Source organism: Littorina saxatilis, linkage group LG11 (genome assembly GCF_037325665.1).
Source record: "Littorina saxatilis isolate snail1 linkage group LG11, US_GU_Lsax_2.0, whole genome shotgun sequence".
In the NCBI taxonomy this organism is placed as follows: Eukaryota; Metazoa; Mollusca; class Gastropoda; order Littorinimorpha; family Littorinidae; genus Littorina; species Littorina saxatilis.
In genome coordinates this window covers 30,569,308-30,589,500 of record NC_090255.1, presented here as the reverse complement: position 1 = coordinate 30,589,500, position 20,193 = coordinate 30,569,308, and the positions used below count along the sequence as shown (strand labels likewise).

Sequence of the window (20,193 nt, the reverse complement as noted above, 5' to 3'; positions counted from 1 at the left end):
TTTTCACAGGCATGCAAGCACATTTGCAGAGAGCTGTGCTCTGCAGTCCTTCTTAGCAGCATTTGCAGTGTTTTGTTGTACAGCTCTTCTTGCAGGCACACCTCATGAGTTCTCGGCACACGCTGGATACCTCTTGAAAGCTCGTCCAGAATGACTCCCACTTTCCAGCCTTGAACTGCCAGCCCACAGAGTTTGGAAGTCTAATAGGTAGATGGCTCTTCTCAATCTCATGTCCTGCAGCAGCACCTCACTTGTAAGGGGATTATGGTCAATTTGGCAGCTCTTTTTACTGAAGAGGTACCGTCTAGCACTGTTTACACCCAGTACGTTGCTGGTTTTGTCCTACAAATGTACACCAAAAAGCTCTTGTGCTGCCCTGTCAGTGGTACTCAGCTTACAAAGAGGAGCAGACAACCTGAAGAAAGTTTGAGTGACGTCTTCAAATGCTTGCCATACTTCCCAAGCCTTCTGATTCCCCAATACCATTGAAGAACGACATAGTGTCACAGCCTGTAAGGCTATGCAAAATGGGCAGACAGGGTGACTTCTCTTGGTCAATGGCTTTGGCAATGTGGCGATACACTTCACGAGCAGAAAAAAACGCAACACAGCTGGAATGAGAAGCAGACTGTCTGGCCTCCTCTACATCCATGGTGCAGGAAATCAGCCTGGGGTACCCTTCACACAAAAGATGAAAAGTGACATTTTTATTTGAATGTATTTGAATAATGTTTACTATCTCAGAGAGTCGGTCAAAGCCGGGTTAGCATGTCTTCACACAACAGACCAAAATGAAAGAAAATTGTATTTAATGAATTCGTATAATTCTTACTGTTTCAGGTTAAAAAACAAACAAACACAGTTTCCAGTGACCCAACTGATTCTGGAATCTTTCTGACCGCTACATTTATTCGCTTCAAACAGTCGCTAACAGAATGTTGACCATAGTGAGGGTTCGTACGTTAAACCCATCAAATTCACAGAGGTCGCTTACAAATGATGTGCAAACATGTTCCAATTAATACAAATAAAAATATCTTACTGTTAAGATGTATTAGGTAACAAACCTTGATACAGTAGTACTACTACTAGTGAAATCGGCTCCCTTCTGTGGCACCGGAATAAATGCAGAACGCTTGTTCCCAGGAACCGGCATGTGGTGTAACTCTTGTATATATCCTGTAAAAATAAAATTCACACCAATGCACGGTCAACTTAAAATAAGCAAAAGGATCAGAAACAAGCAACAAACCAAAATTGTAAAACTCAAAGAGCGGTACCTCTTCATTTTTCAAAACCACTTATCTCATTTGATTAGCATACACTGTATGCTTTTGTCTGTTACCTACCGTCTTTGAAAGTTTGATCACAACACTGTAAAGACATGGGGAGTGGAGTGTTTTTATCTCCAGCTGGTCATCCTACTATCTGGCCTACCCTCACTCAGTTTTTGACTCTACCCCTCCCCACCGTCTTATGGAAGTCCTTAACGTAGGCAGGACTAATCATTTATCATACCATGAACAATCTCTTTCTCCTCGCCTTTTATTCAAAGTTCGTTTAATCTGTTTAAAATCACCAGCGTGGCGATCATGATTTCCTTACTTGTAATCAACAGATAGATCTAGATCTATCAGCATCACAATCCAGCTGATGAGCTATTGCAAGATTAAACAAAGTCTCTGCATTTCAGCGCTTCACCCGATGAATAACAGACCCCAGGGGAGAATTAAACAGTAAAATGATGTGACATTGGTGAATAGATGCGTATTCTTGAAAACTTACCTTCAGAAACGTTGTTTTCGCTCAAATCAAAACACGCAATGTTGCGGAGGCCGCCATCTTGAATTTTCATGCTGCGGATATATAAAATTCTAAAAACGATCAAATTAAATACCAGAACACAAAAATACCCATAAGAGTATTTATGTCATGCATGTGTTATCAGCAGACAACTTCTGGTGCATGGTAAACCATTGAATTTTACATTTGCTGAGTTGGGAATATTTACTGCTGAGCGCTTTTGGTACGAATTTCGTCTGCTGTAAATGCAGCCTTTTATTCCCTATCAAAGACAAAAAAAACGATTTCTGAAGTGGCTCTGTATCTGAAATCCCTTAAATAATTATAAGGAACAATATCACAAAGTATGATGTTTGTTGCAAGATGTGAATGATTTATGAGTGCGTCTGCAACATACGAGCCCCACTACCAGCACAGGCGCATTGCATTGCAATAGACCCTTTTCACTTAAATTTTGGCGCATGCGCTGTGAAGTTTATTGTCAGATCTACCGGAACTAGGGGGCAAAAGGAAAAATCGACAACGAGGCTTGGTGCAAAGTAAAGTGCGGAGACGACGAGGCAAACTGTTGTGTTTACAACTGCAAGTGCAACAGTGGAATGAAGAAAGAGAAATACGGTGGACAGAATTTGTCATTGTATGGCTTTCCGATGGGTGCAAGTGCGAAGGCGCAACAGCGAAGGACGCGATGGGTGCAAGCAATCCGACGACAGGGGTTTGTCGTGCCATTGAAAAGTCTGCTCGCGTCACTTCGTGTCTGGCAATGGCACGGCTATCAACGATGCCAACTCCGTTGACTTCGTACCCACCCTTAAATCTTGGATCTGAGAGAACATCAAGAACAAGTGACTCTAGCAGAAGGACAAGGTACTGGTCGGAGACGTGACTTTGTCCGCTGAAGACCGACGACAAGCAAGCGGTTTTGCTCCCACCCCCCAGTGTCAACGCTGAAAATATTATCGGATCTGGAAGAGACTCAGAGCCAAGTAAGCTTTGTTTGTTTTTATCAATTTATGATCTGCTAACTTCAAATTGTCTTCCTACATCAGTGTATAAGAAATTTAAAATAAATCGGCAGCCCAAAACGGATGCATAGGAAGAGTCACGAAACGGATTCAAGATTTTAGAAAACAAACAAACAAGATCTAGACATTTGTCGACAAGCCGCGTGCATTCAATCAACCGACTCTTGAATCGAGAAGATTAAGGAGGTTACTTGATGTCACAGCCGCACAAAACAAGCCTGGCAGAACTGATGAGTAGTTGAACTTGTGATGTTTAATCAACATACTGCACCGTCAAACTGAAAACAATATAACATCACAATCACTCAACCATACTAATAATGAACAGCAACTACTAACATTACTGACACTACAAAACAAAGGGAAACAACCTGTGAAACTTGTCATTTTAAAAACTGTTCTATTACACTTAAAGGGAGATAATAAGAATTCTACCAACTTAGAAAAAGAGCTCTGATCATTACCTTTATCTCTTACACACTTTACACAAAAAGGGAATAACAAAACAAACCAAAAACTTATTCTGCATCACAGGTAAGCACACTGTTGACTGGGAAAATGGTTAAAAAACAAAATAACTATGAAACGTTATCCTTTGGCACAAATGCATTTCCATACACTACCAACAGTTTAAATAAAAGGCAAACATGTATAAAATACCACTCTTACTTGAATTTGACACACTGAACACTAATTAAACAGTGAAATAAACTTTGTAAAAGTGCGCACATCATGGCGAATACTGAAACACCACATGGTGAAAGACTGTACCAAAAAACGTACAAAACAATAAACTTTTCCTTACTACAAGACAAATATAATTATTCCTGAATAGAAAATTAACAATAGAAACAAATTGAACAATATTTACCCAATGATGGCCTTTGTGCGTCATGTTTATGGCTGATGTTAATGGAACAAAAAACTGTGGCTTATACCAAGAAAAATGGCAGACAGGAAGCGCCGGAACAGGAAGCGCACCTCATTCTTACAGCAAAATGTTCCTGCATATTCTGAATAAACCTTGAATCTATCTTACACACATTTAGTGTAAAATTAATGACTAAATAAAATCTAAAAACTATCAAACTTGTAGAACTTTACTGATCAAAAAGAACAACAACAAAAAGCTGGATCTGGAACAGATTTAAAGATGGATATGGCTTAGGATTTCGCGTGGCGCCTTTCACACTCCCACCAATTTACAGGATTCGTAAAAGTACCTGTAATACAAGAACTAAAAATTAAACATGAATCATGGAAATTTCTATGCACATTCACACAGGCGCAACAATGATTGTCACGAATACTGCTCATGGTCACTGATCCTCCACATAAAGTCAGTTGCTTTCCAGGATGAGGATGAGCTTGTGGACAGGTCGCTCGACAACAGAAAGCTTGGAACGTCTTTTGCCATTTTTGTCGAGATCTTTGGCTGCAATGTTCAAGGTCACATGGCGAACAAGACCGTCGTCATCTGGTGATGCTGCAACCACTCTTGCCAGTGGCCACTGGTTGCGGGGCAGTTCTTGGTCTTTCACCAGAACCACGTCTCCCACCTTGAGGTTCCTCTTGGGGTGAAGCCACTTCTGTCGTTGGGTGAGTGCCAGGATGTACTCCTTGCGCCATCTTGACCAGAACTGCTGTGCCAGGAACTGGACGCGACGCCAGCGCTTTCGCAGAAACAAGTCCTCTGTCATGAACTTGCCTGGTGGGGGAAGGGGAACACTGGATTTCATGGTGAGGATGTGGTTTGGAGTGAGGGGTTCTGGTGAGGTTGGGTCACCTTGATGAACAGCAGTGATGGGTCGACAGTTCACGATGGCCATGGCTTCGTACAACATTGTACGAAGAGACGAGTCGTCAAGTCGTCCGGGGCAGAGTGCAGTCGTGGCTCGTAGCACTGATTTCACGGTCTGTACTTGTCTCTCCCACACACCCCCTGCGTGGCTTGCGTATGGAGTGTTGAAGACAAACTGGATTTGGTAGTCTCTGAGCCGCTGTTTGAGTTCATCTTCATCCATTTCTTTCAATGCACTCCTGAGTTCATTGTCTGCTCCCACAAAGTTGGTACCTTGATCACAGAAAATCTTCTGCGCTCCACCCCTGATTGCGATGAAGCAGCGAATGCCGTTGATGAGCGAGTCTGTGGTCATATCGTCGAGCATTTCAAGATGAACCGCTCTGGAGCAGAAACAGGTGAAGAGAAGACCGTAGCGCTTCACTTCCTTTCTTCCGTTCTTCACCAACATAGGGCCGAAGCAGTCCATTCCCACGTACGTGAAGGGAGGGGATGGTTCGACTCTTTCTTTGGGTAGATCAGCCATCTGTTGACCTTGGGCGTCACTTCGCAGCTTTCTGCAGACGACACACTTGCTGAGAACCTTCGCAACCTGCTTGGAGCCTCCAGGTACCCAGAAGCCTTGGGAGCGGATTTCGTTGAGCGTCATTCCTCTGCCTTGGTGCTTGATTTTCTCGTGACAATGGAGTATCACGAGTCTTGTGACGTGAGAGTTCTTGGGGAGAATGATGGGATGCTTTTCACCCATGGAGAATGAACCTTTCTTGAGTCTCCCACCAACACGAAGAATTCCGTCTTGCAGGAATGGCTCGGTGCGATGAAGCTTGTTCGTTTGAGGCAAACTTCCCTTCTTGGAAAGACATGAGATTTCTGCTGCTAAGAACTGAGACTGGACACCTCTGATGATGGAGAGTTTGGCATTGTGAATTTCCTCCACAGAAAGTTCTGCTGTTGAGCTTTTGTCGCGAGACTTGTTGAGTCGCAAGATTCTTGTCATCACACGTGCTGCCACATTCCAGCTTGAGAAACGAGATAGTCTGTCATCCAAATCTACTGCACAGGACGTAGTTTGGGTTGTCAAGGCAGTGCAAACTTCTGGGTCTTCAGGCTTGAGGGCTGATGACGTAGCCGAGGGTAGGGAGAGCTTAGTTTCCCACAGAAACTTGGGTCCGGAAAACCATTTGCTGTGCATCAGCTCAGCTGCTCTTAAACCTCTTGAAGCGTGATCTGCAGGATTGTCTTCAGATGGGACGTAATGCCATTGACTTGGGTCCGAGAGGTTTCTGATCTTCTGCACTCGATTGGCAACGAAAACATGGAACCTCCTTGCCTCGTTATTGATGTAGCCCAACACTACACGAGAGTCTGTCCAGAAGAATTCTTTACTGATGGTGTAGCTGAGTTCTTGTTTGATGGCGTGACCAACCTCTGCAGCCACAACGGCAGCTGCCAGTTCGAGACGAGGAATGCTCACAATTTTCTTGGGAGCCACTCTTGCCTTGGCAGCGACAAGAGAACAGTGCGTTTGACCCTCAGCATTCATCAGTCTCAGGTAGGTGCACATTCCATAGCCTGTGGTACTGGCGTCTGAGAAGTGATGAAGCTGGACGTTGGTGATAGAACCAAAGTTGGCTGGGTAGTAACACCTTGGGATAGAAACGAGTTTCAGCTGATCCATGTCTTCTTTCCAGGTGTTCCATGCTGACTGCAGTTCTATCGGCACAGGATCGTCCCATTTGGTGCCTTTGTGACAAACTTCTTGCAGAATCTGTTTGCCCGTCAGAACGTATGGTGCGATCAGCCCCAAGGGATCATACAAAGAGGCAACAATGGCTAGGATGCCTCGTCGTGTGCATGGCCGCTCACTGGGCATGAAGGAGAAATGGAGAGTGTCGTTGTCTATGGACCACTGCATTCCAAGAGTTCGTTCCAGCGGCAGATCATGGAAGTTGAGGTCCATCGTTTGCATGTTTCCGTTGCGTTCTGACATTGGAATCGACTCCATCACCTTGTGACTGTTGGATGCGAATTTGTGGAGTCTCAGGCCTCCTGTGGAGCAGATTGCTACCGCTTCTTTGATGAGGTTAATGGCTTTCTCCTCTGTCGGCTGGCTGGATAGCCCATCATCCACATAGAAGTCCCTTTCAATGAAGTGAGACCCTTCTGTGAACTTGTCCTGGTTTTCTTTGGCTAGATGTTTGAGTCCGTAGTTGGCGCAGCCTGGAGAGGAAGCAGCTCCGAACAGATGTACCTTCATTCGGTACACAGCGGGGCTGTCTGTGAGGTTGCCGTCTTTCCACCAGAGGAAACGTAGGAAGTCACAGTGTTCTTCAGTCACTCGGAACTGGTGGAACATTTTCTCCACGTCGCAGGTGAAAGCGACAGAGTGCTGTCGAAATCGACTGAGGATGCCCACCAAGTTGTTAATGAGGTTTGGGCCGACAAGTAGATGGTCGTTGAGGCACGTGTTGTTGAACTTTGCAGAACAGTCAAAGACAACTCTGAGTTTCTTCTTCTGAGGATGAAAAACACCATGATGTGGTATATACCATTCTTGGCCTGTGGTTTCTTTGGCTTCTTCTGCATCACCTCTTCTTATGATGTCGTTCATGAACTCATTGTACTCATTGTAGTACTCTGTGTTTCTTTGTAGCTTCTTCTTCAAGTGTTCCAAACGTTGGGCTGCCAGTACGTAGTTGTTTGGAAGAACAGGTTTTTTCTTGAAGGGAAGCGGCATCTGTAGGTGTCCGTCACTGTCTCTTGCAACGTTTGCTCTGAGAATGTTCATGAACAACTCATCTTCTTGTGAAGTGGGCTTGCCATCTTTTTCGTCCTGCTCAAAGTCTCTTTCCAATATACGACATGCGTCCTTTGGTTTGATGACTGGGAGTTCTTTGGTTGTGACACGATTGCAGACGCTTACGTTCTCAGATGAAGAACCTTGTGACGTCGGCGAGGTTTTCCCAACGATGCCCCATCCTAGATCTGTCCTCACTGCAAACGGCTCCGAGTCACCACCGACTATGTATTGTCTGGGCAGGAACGCATGAGAACAGTTGAACCCGATGAGAACGCCAGGATCACAGTTGAGTAGGGGAGGTAACTCATGCGCAATCTGCTGCAGATGGCTCCAGCTTTTTGCAGTGTTGCAAGTGGGTATGGTGCTTTGTCGCAAAGGAATGTAATCAATGGAGTAGGCAGGTGGTAGCTCAACAAAAGTGTCACTGTTGTAGGCTCGCACACGCAGGTCCGAGACTCTGTCGCATACAATCCCTGACTGGATGTCGTCTCTGAGTGTCTCTATCTTGAGACGCGTGGTTTCTCTGGAGGATGGATTCAAGAAGTCTACGACTGAACGTTCAACGAAGGTTGTGTCGCTTTGTGAGTCTATGAGGGCGTAGACTAATCTTTCCTTGTCAGGATCTTGCTTTGTGGATATCCACACTGGAACCGTCAACGCACTGTGTGAGGAAGCGTTGCATGACACCTTGCAGGTTGTTGCTGTTGTTTCTGTGGCTTGCGTACCTGCAGCGTCTCTGGTGCGGTCTCCTTTCTTGTTGACAAAATTATCGTCATGGAGCGCTGTGGGGTGTTTGCCTTGGCATTTCTTGCAGGTGTGATGGTTTTTACAGTCTTTCGCATGGTGACCTGTTCGCAAACACCTGAAACACCGTCTCTGCTCCTTAACGAAAGTTCTTCGTTCTTCAGCAGGCCTGGCTTGAAAGGTTTGACAGTTTGGTAGAAAATGGTTGGTCTGTTTGCAAAAGACACAAAGCTTGCGAGTAGATTGTGAGTCGACATCTGGAGTGTTTTGTGTGTGGTTCACCTGCTGATCTGTAGTCGTTGCCATGCTTACGGCTGTACGGTTAGGTCCTCTGTACTTGGTAGGATGTGATGGTTTGGTCTCTCCTTTGTCCTCTTTCAGAGCTTGTAGAGAGCACACTGGCCTAGTCGCGACTTTGGCCTGTGAGGCGAGAAACTGGGTGAAACAATGGAAGCTTGGGTAACTACGGCCGTCTGTATCATGTTGTGCTACCACGTTTCCCCACTTTGTGATGATCCAGTCTGGTAGCTTCTGTAGCAGCTTCTTATTCTCCTCTTCGTCATCAAGATGCTTGAGACCCGGGATGTGGGGTGAGGCGTTATCCACGGTGACGAGGAAGTCTGAAAATCTTCGCAGATCGTTGTACTCTCTTCCTCCCACCTTTGGCCAGTTGTTGAGTTTCTTTCTGAAGGCGTTCAGTATTACAGATGGATGTCCATAGCGTTCGTTCAGCGTTCTCCATGCGTCGTCGTATGCTTCAGTGTCGAACCTGAAGAATGCTCCCTCGATACATTCATACGCTTCTCCGGCGGTGTAGCGCTCAAGCAGGGCCAGCTTCTCTGCGTATGAAATGTGTGTGTGACCAATCAAGCCCTCGAATGATCGCTTCCACTTGACGAACTGAAGTGGGTCACCAGTGAAAGTGGACGGCTCACATGGTGGCAAGCGACTGTAACTGACGTGAGCGCAAGGCGGCTGACGGTTGTCGTTGACGAGAGTCTGGTTATGGGTGGTCACGTTATCCTCATGGGCTCCCTGACGGACGGTGGGTCTTGCTTCTGGGTGCCCCAACTCATCATAAGCTTTGATCATGGCCTTTGTAGCCCTGATGTTCTGTTCTGCCTCCAAGCGGTCTAGGCGTGCTCTCTCTGCCGCAATTTCTTGCCGTGTCTGCATCTCGACTTCCTGAGCTGCAAGCTTAGCCAACGCCTCAGCTCGTTTTGTAGCAATACTCTCCTGTGATGACCACAAGGAAGCGCTGCTGCTACAACTTCTGCCAGAACCAGAGGTTTTAGACCCATAGACTGAATGGGCATATTCCGTGTCCAACATGACACGCAGGCGTGCTGTTTCTTCTTCTTGGTTCCAAGCAATCTGATCTGTTTCACTCATGCGTATTTGCGCTAGCGATACAATGTTGTTGGTGTTGGCAGAGCAGCAGTCCATTCTCCTCCGCGTCAAGTGGTCAGGAGTTTTAATGTTCGTGAAAGCTTCTAAAACACACTTCCGTAAATTTTCTGCTGTCTGTATTACGTTGGTGAGCTCTTCATCAGACAGTTGGTGTTTTAGGTTCTGACGTATGGTTTGCATACCTCTTTTCCATGCTTCATAAGTGTCTATGAAAGTGTCTTCCTTTGGTGTGACTGTAGCACCTGGTGGTTTAGCCTTTTGACCTTTCTTGGCGTCCATTTCTTCTTTGTATAGTTGGTACTTTTCTGTGTATCTGACTTCACGTTTTGGTCTGGTTGACTCCTCTGACTGACTCATGTTGATGATGCTCTGATTTATTCGTTGCTGTGGGTTGGAGTCAGACGTGGTTGTCCAGGCATGGGTTAGCCATTGGTTTGACTGTCACAGCCGCACAAAACAAGCCTGGCAGAACTGATGAGTAGTTGAACTTGTGATGTTTAATCAACATACTGCACCGTCAAACTGAAAACAATATAACATCACAATCACTCAACCATACTAATAATGAACAGCAACTACTAACATTACTGACACTACAAAACAAAGGGAAACAACCTGTGAAACTTGTCATTTTAAAAACTGTTCTATTACACTTAAAGGGAGATAATAAGAATTCTACCAACTTAGAAAAAGAGCTCTGATCATTACCTTTATCTCTTACACACTTTACACAAAAAGGGAATAACAAAACAAACCAAAAACTTATTCTGCATCACAGGTAAGCACACTGTTGACTGGGAAAATGGTTAAAAAACAAAATAACTATGAAACGTTATCCTTTGGCACAAATGCATTTCCATACACTACCAACAGTTTAAATAAAAGGCAAACATGTATAAAATACCACTCTTACTTGAATTTGACACACTGAACACTAATTAAACAGTGAAATAAACTTTGTAAAAGTGCGCACATCATGGCGAATACTGAAACACCACATGGTGAAAGACTGTACCAAAAAACGTACAAAACAATAAACTTTTCCTTACTACAAGACAAATATAATTATTCCTGAATAGAAAATTAACAATAGAAACAAATTGAACAATATTTACCCAATGATGGCCTTTGTGCGTCATGTTTATGGCTGATGTTAATGGAACAAAAAACTGTGGCTTATACCAAGAAAAATGGCAGACAGGAAGCGCCGGAACAGGAAGCGCACCTCATTCTTACAGCAAAATGTTCCTGCATATTCTGAATAAACCTTGAATCTATCTTACACACATTTAGTGTAAAATTAATGACTAAATAAAATCTAAAAACTATCAAACTTGTAGAACTTTACTGATCAAAAAGAACAACAACAAAAAGCTGGATCTGGAACAGATTTAAAGATGGATATGGCTTAGGATTTCGCGTGGCGCCTTTCACACTTGATACAGATAGTGATGCAGTTTTCAAGACATCGATAAAGCTCATGCTGAATCATTTTTTTTTTATTCAACAGAAATGTACCATTGAATTGATGCAACAACAAAAATAGCAGTAGATTTCTACAGCCCATCCGAATAAATGTTTGGCCAGAAAAAGTCAAGTAAATCCTTTGGGAACTGGAAACGTAGCGTTCAATCAGAATCGTGGATCAGGACAGTATTACAATCGTGGTCAGGGTGATAGTGGCAGAAGACAAGATGGTATGAGCAGAAATACCAGGTTTCAAGGCAGAGGAGATGATCGTAGGCCGGGTAGAAGAGGATGGCAGCAAGGAGGTACTAGAGGTACAGGTACTGAACAGCAGAATCAGGACACATGTTACAGATGTGGGGGTTTAGGCCATTACGCTAGAGACTGTTTTCAGGTAGCATATTCAGCAAAGTCGGAAGCGGATTGTCAAGACGCTGGGGTGTTGGTAAGCTCGGCAGCATTCGGGTCGTTGCCATTAGCGGAAGGTCTCGTTAATGGGAAGCAAGTTTCAGTACTGAGAGACACAGGAGCTAATGTAGCTGGGGTAAGGAAGTCGTTGGTCTTACCAAGCCAGTACATACAGGGAGAAATCCAAAAGGTGAAAGGTTTTAGTGGACGGATTGATTTGTATCCATTGGCGGAAGTGGTTGTCGATACCCCATATTTTCAGGGAAAGTTGAAATGTTGTGTGCTCACAGACCCAGTCGCTGACCTAGTGATAGGTAATCTTCAGGGTGTGGTTCCCAGAGTAGATTTATTCCTAGGGAATATGCAGGGTGTTGGATTGTGTGCTGATGTAAGTCACAAGAAAAACACTGAAGAGGTGGTACTTGAGAAGGTCGCGTGTGCTACGAGTAGGGCAAAAGCCAAAAAGAAACTGGAGGATTCCCCGGTGCCATTGAAAAATGTGGTTACTCCTTATTTGTCAGTTAACGAGGAGGATCTGATAGGTTTGCTGAGAGAAGATGAGACATTGGAAGAGGTGTTGAGTGTGTCACGTGAGGATGAGAAGTATGCAGTTTGTGCAGAGAAAGTTGTTGATGTTGAGGAAGTAAGTAGTGGATATCGCGAAAGCATTCCACTGAGATCTGACCGGGGCAGTCAGGATGTTGTCCAAAGTAAATGTGGAGAGGCAAATGTTGCAGTATTACCTCTAACTGAGGAGAGGAAAACGTTGCCGTTACGTACATTGCCTAAGGGGAAGGAAAAGACAAATAGAGATATTGTTTTTGATCCTGGTTTGACAGATAGTCAAAAGGATGATATGAAACAGGTGTTTGGAAAGATGGTTGACATTTTCAAAACATGTGATGCGGTGGTGTCTTTAACGGCAAGAATTAGCATTCGAGGTTCATCCAATAGCAGAAGACAGGAACACTTTGGAATACATGTTGTCCAGGTCATTCGTAGATCAGAGCATACCACAGGTTTATGGGATGTGTGGAAAGAGAAGGTTGCTTTGATCAAAAGAAAACTCGAGAGTTTTCTTTTGTCCCCGGGAAGGGGGATGTCACAAAGATGTGAGTAGCATATTTGTAAGGTGAAACCACGTCGTGTTTTTAACCTCCCTAAATAGTGAAGGGCGATGCGTAGCTGACCGGAGAGGCGTTGTCACGGGTTTTGTGCGTTGCACGAGAAAACCATAGCTTGAGATGAGCTGTGTTTTGAGACATGTAGCTGGTCTGGGGTAAATAACTCACAGCGTTTGAGATTTTCAACCGGGAAGGTTGTCGGCGCGTGTCAGACTTGTTCTGGGAACAAGTACTCTTTCAAGAGACGGGTCTCTTAAGGTAAATGGTTTACTATGTTGTATATTATTGACGTTGTAAACCAGTGCACCAAATATTAGGGTGAAGCTTTGAGAGAATTCTTGATGTAATTGTATCACGGTTTTTCATGGGGAATTTCTTGAAGACGATGATGCTTTGTATGGTAGTGTTATTTATAGATTAAGCATTAGTTTGGATATTGAATGTGGACGGAATGTGAACGTAGAATGAACGAGAATGTATGAGTTGGTACATGAACGTTTGGAAGAAGAGATGGTTTTAGAGAATGTTGTATTAAGACTTGGTTAAATTCTTTAGGAGTTTCCATGAGGGTTTTCCATGGCGTGTACGAGGGAGGGACCTTACACGGAGAAGCGCGGGACGATGGTGGTGAGCAAGGGACCACATCGGCGCAGATGACTAGACGAGGGGAGTCTTCATCGATACCGGTCGTAGCTGACGACGGTTGTTTTCGCTAATGGCGGAAGGGTTTCTCGGGGAGAAACGTGAAAGGTGTGAGTTGGCATCTACAGTGAAAGGTGTGTGTTGGCATGCACCTACAGTGAGAGTTTTTGGGAATTCATTATTCTACGAGGATTCAGCGACACAGGGAAGTGAAACTGGCGACATGCAGTGAGCCGTGATTCGAACTCGTGAGTGTCTGTCAGTACCTTCTTGTGTGCGTTAATCTATATTTGAGAAAGTAACTATCTTTATAATATGTATTTACATGCATTGAGTGAAAGCTAAAAGATTGTGTGAACTGTGTGTCGAAAAGTTGATTCGTATTGATGTATTTGAAGTGAAGAAGTACATGTATGTTGTTTTTGGTTGAGGAAATAATGAGCCTGTATCCTCCCAAATTCTGTTGTTGAAGTGTTTGGTGTGAAAAGGGTAGAGACAGTGCAGTAGGGCAGAACACGTACATATGAAAGCAATTTCATTTATTTCACATGTAAACCACTTTATGACACCTTACAATAAGCTTCAATCATAGTTTTTCCTGCAAAATCACAACATTAAAAACTTTAGGCACAGAAAAACTCATACCGCTGACAATATAAAATGTCAGTTATAAATAACATTTTCTGTTGCACTACATCCAAAGACTGTGCTGACTGACCTTACTTTTTCCATCTCAAAACAATTTTTAGGGGGATTACCTACTCTGTCTGTCTGTCACAGTGTCAGTCTCAGTCTCCTATACAGTGCACCACAGGAGCTTGTACCCAACTGCCAGTTGATCATTATTTACTCCTGCATGTACGCCCTTACTAGGCTAGCGAATGCGTAGTATGTAGTTGTAAGAAGACTGTAGGGATGAAGGAGTAAATAATGATCGACCGGCACTTTGATACAAGCTCATGTGCAGTGCACAGACACACACACACACACCGTGGCGTGTCCGTGTTCAAACCAAAACTGGACTCAATGATCAATCGACCCTGCACACTACACGTTTGTGCACTCGCTTGATGGATGCTTCATTCGCTCAACACACCAGCAGACACACAGACAAAAACGGCAGCAACATTTGTCTAGGTCTGTCCAAAGTCTACACAACACTTGCTTTACTTACAAATCCCGGCAGCAGGAGAGAGCTCTGCGTCGTGGGTTGTCAGCGCACACCGCCACACGACGGTAACACTCATGCAGTTCAATCCAACTTTCCCACTGCTTGCTGAATTGATAACTTTGCATTGTGTGCGTCGAGCATGACTTTCTCGTGATTCTGTGTCGTCCCCAGTCAGTCTGCTGCTTTCTGAACCACCTTGAGTCGATTTCTTATTGAAACGTGTGGGCTTGTTGTCACAAAGCGGCCATCCCATCCGCCATTGTTTTGAGTCGTCATTAAAACGGCACGCTCGCGACGAAAACCAGTCTATGACGGCCAATTTTAATCTTCAAATGGTGGAGAGCAGTCGCCAATTTAATCATGTTTAATTAATTATTTAGCATACTTGTGGTGCTTTATTGAGCAAACCGGGCCAGGTGCGTCTTAATTAAGGTACACTAAATTCCCCAAATTCTTCAAATCGGCCGAATTCGACCAAAAAAACTCCAAAATGGCGGCGTGGACACTATATATGTTTAATGCGCAGTATAAATTTTCATTCATTCATTCATATGGGGTCGCCCGACCGGGGTATCGAACCCGAGACCTTTAGGTTACAAGTCCAACGTGCTACCGACTGCGCTACCCGGCGAAGAAGAAGACCAAGCTAAGAAAAAGAAGAAGAAGAAGAAGAAGAAGAAAAGATCATCGGTTTCTGTTTTTTGGTTCAGTAGGTAGAGATACTGCCCCATAGTAATTCTCCATGGTTCCTGCAAAATAGCTCCAAGCCAATTAGAGGACATAAACATGAGTGTGCAGGGTCGGTGGTCAAACACAAACGGTGGGCAAACACGGCAGCTGCGGGGGCGAAACACGGCAGCTTCGGGGGGCAAACAAAGAAGTTGTAGGATAATTCTCATTCTCCGAATGCTTTTCGCTGTCTGCACGGTCCTAGAAGCTTGAAACTCGGCCTCAGTACTGCAGAAAGGTTCAGGTTTTTGTGGAACTGATGGCAGTTCTTCACATTAAAGTTTACACCAGTAATTTGTTGCGAATTCTACGAAATTTGCTTCTGTGCAGTTACAGGCGTGCTATTTTACAGAATCACGGCTATAATATACAAAATATGCACCCAAAAAGTACATCGGCGTGTAGAAGAAACACTAACAGATCTAACAAGACATATCTTAATGTGCAAAGTTACGAAATGTTGATACAAGAAGCTGTTTTATCGAGACACAAACCCCACTCAACTTACCGCTCCAGCGTGCGGGGTGCAAATACCCGTGCGGCACGCAACACACCGCTGCGAAGGAGTCTACGGAGTGTTAACGCAGATTTATCGCGCGACTTGAATTCCGCCCGCCGTTAAGAGTCGGTTTTGTGATTTATTTCGCATTTAGGTCCCAGGTAACATTATGAAGTTTTAATACGATCAATCGGACCTATTATCAAGTTAGTGTATCAACTTTTGAAAGAACTGCGCCCAGTAGTTTCCCAGCAATAAGCTGTTAAGTCGAGACAGACAGACAGACAGATACACACACACACACACACACACACACACACACACACACACACACACACACACACACACACACACACACAATTAAAGTCTGCTGGACCCTCCTACTGCGTACTCGGGGATAATGTCTATTCTGCTTAATGATATCAAACCTCACCGGCAACGTTTTATATACTACAGCTGTAAAAACAAAACAAAAAACACAACACCTGTCAGAGATGTAAGATTGTTCATTGACCGTTTTTGCAGATATCCAATGGACACAATAAATGTTGGTTTATATTCAACTTAACCCCTTAATTTGTAAAGCTGCACTTTCTCTTGAAAGTCGCTTGCATGCAACGTGACTGAACTGAATGAAACTGGACGAGATTTATATTCGTTTTGTTACAATAAAAACATGATTCACTAGTTGTTCTGACACAATTCAAAGAAATAGATGATAATGAATCGTCGTGAGCGGCTGTTAATTGCCTGGTGATACTCTTAATCAGACAAATACAGGGTGACACAAAAAAAACAGATCTATCCCACCAAAAGTTTAATATTTTCTGAAATAATCAGCCGATTCTTTTATTTTTTCAGGTGAGCCAAGCTGAAATGATGTTCTAACAGCCCACCAAGTTTGAGCTTCAAGATGTCATGGACAACGGAGCATAAGACATTTATAGTCGAGGCCTATTTTCGGTCGAATTCTATCCAGACTGGTCAGCCGCAGATGTGACCCAGAGTGGTCCCCCTATTCACCGGACTTGAACCCCCCAGATTTTTATCTGTGGGGGTACCTCAAGGACAGGGTATATGGCAACAACCCCCAGACCATCCCTGATCTTAAGGCAGCAATAACAGCAGCTGTAAGAGCGATCCCACATCTGCGGCTGACCAGTCTGGATAGAATTCGACCGAAAATAGGCCTCGACTATAAATGTCTTATGCTCCGTTGTCCATGACATCTTGAAGCTCAAACTTGGTGGGCTGTTAGAACATCATTTCAGCTTGGCTCACCTGAAAAAATAAAAGAATCGGCTGATTATTTCAGAAAATATTAAACTTTTGGTGGGCTCTGTTTTTTTTGTGTCACCCTGTATAACACGTGTAAGTGCGTACCATTGGGTTGGTTTTAATCCAAATTGCATTTAACCTCCGAAAAGTTTTAAGATGTAATTTACCTGTCATTGTAAATGTGCGTTAGTTTTGGTTGAATAGTTTTTACAAGTTGAACAAGTTACATATTTGTGTCAGTGTGTCAATGGCGTGAAGGTAATGTTGGGGGTATCTGTGTGTGTGTGCGCGACCAATAAAACTTTGACGAAAAATCACAATAGGCAAAACTTTGCAACTTTTACATACGACAAGAAATTGAGATGAGAACTAGGCCTACTCTGTGATCCGGGTCACCAGCGAGGGAGATATGATCGCAGCGGGAGATGTATACAGCCGACGGTGGATCCGTATCCTCTACGGAGAATATTAATTTTCACGGAACACTGAGCTCAGTATACCACAAGAAACGCGGTGGCCTGCACGCTTCACGGAACACTGAGCTCAGTATACCACAAGAAACGCGGTGGCCTGCACGCTTCACGGAACACTGAGCTCAGTATACCACAAGAAACGCGGTGGCTTGCACGAAATGTTTCAGAGTCGTGTTACACATCTCGTGATCCAAACACACGCAAAGTAGGTCTTATATGTGTGTCCCCGAATCTGGACCACCTTCAGCAAATAGAACAAAAACTAAAGGATATTTCCAGGCATTCATTAGGAAGCTTGCTAAAAAAATAACCTTGAGCTTCCCCTTGAGCTTGAACAACAACATACGACAGTGAAAGCTGAACATTTCTTTTATTTTATCTTTTTTCTCTCCATGACAAAAAGCGCTTTATTTCAGCTGTGCCTTTATGTATTGATTCGAAACTTTCAGGAGCTGAAATCTACATACGAGACTTATTTTGAGTGACATTTTGAATCACTACATGCTTGTTCTCAGATGTTATGCACTCTTCCGGAAAAAGTTGTCATACCTGTCACAGGTTTGTGAATTTACATCCTAAACATACATGACTTTGCATGCGTATTACAAAAACTGCCGAAGTTTCATTTGAGTATGACGACTGACGGAAATTTGCTAGCCATGTAAACACACGAGAAACAAGAAGGGCAAAGCCCATACGACTCACATGCTTGACCTTGACATGACCTTGACCTTCAGGGTCAAGGTCAAATAACTAAACCTAGCAATGACATCATACACTAAGAACTGCTTTACACATTTTTCCTACCAAAATACATGTGACCTTGACCCAAGGTCAAGGTCATCCAAGGTCATGCAACACAAAGCTAATAATTCCAGACATAGGAAGTACAATGGTGCTTATTGGCTCTTTCTACCATGAGATATGGTCACTTTTAGTGGTTCACTACCTTATTTTGGTCACATTTCATAAGGGTCAAAGTGACCTTGACCTTGATCATATGTGACCAAATGTGTCTCATAATGAAAGCATAACATGTGCCCCCCATAATTTTTAAGTTTGAAACAGTTATCTTCCATAGTTCAGGGTCAAGGTCACTTCAAAATATGTATACAATCCAACTTTGAAGAACTCCTGTGACCTTGACCTTGAAGCAAGGTAAACCAAACTGGTATCAAAAGATGGGGCTTACTTTGCCCTATATATCATATATAGGTGAGGTATTCAATCTCAAAAACTTCAGAGAAAATGGGAAAAATGTGAAAAATAGCTGTTTTTTAGACAACATTTATGGCCCCTGCGACCTTGACCTTGAAGCAAGGTCAAGATGCTATGTATGTTTTTTGGGGCCTTGTCATCATACACCATCTTGCCAAATTTGGTACTGATAGACTGAATAGTGTCCAAGAAATATCCAACGTTAAAGTTTTCCGGACGGACGTCCGGACGGACGGACGGACGGACGGACGACTCGGGTGAGTACATAGACTCACTTTTGCTTCGCATGTGAGTCAAAAATGGAAAGTGGTTGTCACTGAATGCCTCTCAAAACATGTTGCGGTCACGGATGACTGGACATGGCTGTCGCACTGCAATCCTCCACAAATATTTGATCGTGTTTACAGGATTAGAAAACATAAACTAGTGATTGTATTTATATGAAACTGTTACACGACACTTGAGATTGCCACAAGTTCTCAAACGTCGTATAGTTGTGTTCTTTTATTCTACGTCGCCCGTCTTCGCAGCAGGAGAAAACAACTCGTCAAATTGAGTTCGAGGATTTATTCAGCATTCAATACATACAACTGCACAACTAGCAGAACTCAAATAGAAGCTTTTTTAACATTCAAATCGCGCTGGCATATATAGTAAATACTCAATCTCGAGAATATTCCAGACCGAACATGATACAACTACATTAGGCCAAAAAAAAAAATTGTCTGTTTCTGGTCACCCGACCGACCCTAAATTTCGGCGCCGACCCTAAACTTTTTTTTTCCAAACTCAAATTTTTTTGTTTTTGTTTTTGTGGTAAAGGACAGGGTGAGAAAATGAACAACAAAAACGTGTGAAAACGAAAGTCCGCTGACGATTTGTAAATGTGTAGAGTGTCTTGTCTCTATGTATAGTGAATCCAGTCTCTTTGCGCGATTTTTAAAGTTAGTTTTATTGGTCTACATTTGGGGTAAAAAAAAAATTAAAAAAAAAAAAAAAAAAAATCCCGACCTACCGACCCTATTTTTTTTAGCCATGTTACCAGAAACAGACAAATTTTTTTTGGGGCCTTATACGAGCCGTGCATGGACTAAACTAGCGACATTCTCTATGACGTACATCAAAAAGCGCCGACGCACTTAATCCGAACGAACGCCACGAACTCACGACTAAAACAGCATGGTAAACAACTTGTTTTGACAGGACTAGAAAGTTCACCTGCATTCTCGTCCAAGCATAAATATTGTGTTTACAAAATATAATATCGGTACTTTCCCACAAAGTACAAATAAGTCAACCACACGCAACACACAAAACTGAACCAAAGCTCAGCAACGGTAGCGTTTCCTAACATTACCCCCAACACCAGAAGAAATTTACCTAATTTCTTTCAATCATTGAAACGCTACCTGTACACATATTATGTATACATAACAGATTGAAATCCAGGTATGTACATTAGTCTGTTGGAGAATGAACACAGTTTTACTCACATACTCGGCTGAGAAAATCTGCTCCAACATTGTCTGAACCCTTGATCGATTCCACTCGCATATCAAAGTTCTGCAAGTACATCACCCACCTCATGATACGATTATTCA

General features: G+C 43.4%; 1 protein-coding gene and 1 long non-coding RNA gene across 2 annotated transcripts; both read right to left on the bottom strand.

Moving 5' to 3' along the window:
* Positions 1–245: 245 nt before the first annotated feature.
* LOC138980629 (uncharacterized) lies at positions 246–1,949 on the bottom strand. The gene is made up of 3 exons (XR_011460404.1): positions 1,786–1,949; positions 1,068–1,179; positions 246–678 (listed from the first exon to the last, which is right to left on the bottom strand). It is a non-coding gene; the product is annotated as an uncharacterized lncRNA (long non-coding RNA).
* A 2,219-nt stretch (positions 1,950–4,168) lies between these two features.
* Positions 4,169–11,011, bottom strand: LOC138979531 (uncharacterized). Its single transcript, XM_070352244.1, has 2 exons — positions 10,699–11,011; positions 4,169–10,105 (listed from the first exon to the last, which is right to left on the bottom strand). Exon 2 carries the CDS (start codon positions 9,938–9,940, stop codon positions 4,169–4,171), a length of 5,772 nt encoding a protein of 1,923 aa, XP_070208345.1. The 5' UTR covers positions 9,941–10,105; positions 10,699–11,011.
* Between the last annotated feature and the right edge of the window lie 9,182 nt (positions 11,012–20,193).

What these genes read in the sequence shown, in the direction of transcription:
- LOC138979531 (XM_070352244.1), bottom strand. Translation starts at nt 9,940, where the DNA reads ATGAGTCAGTCAGAGGAGTCAACCAGACCAAAACGTGAAGTCAGATAC.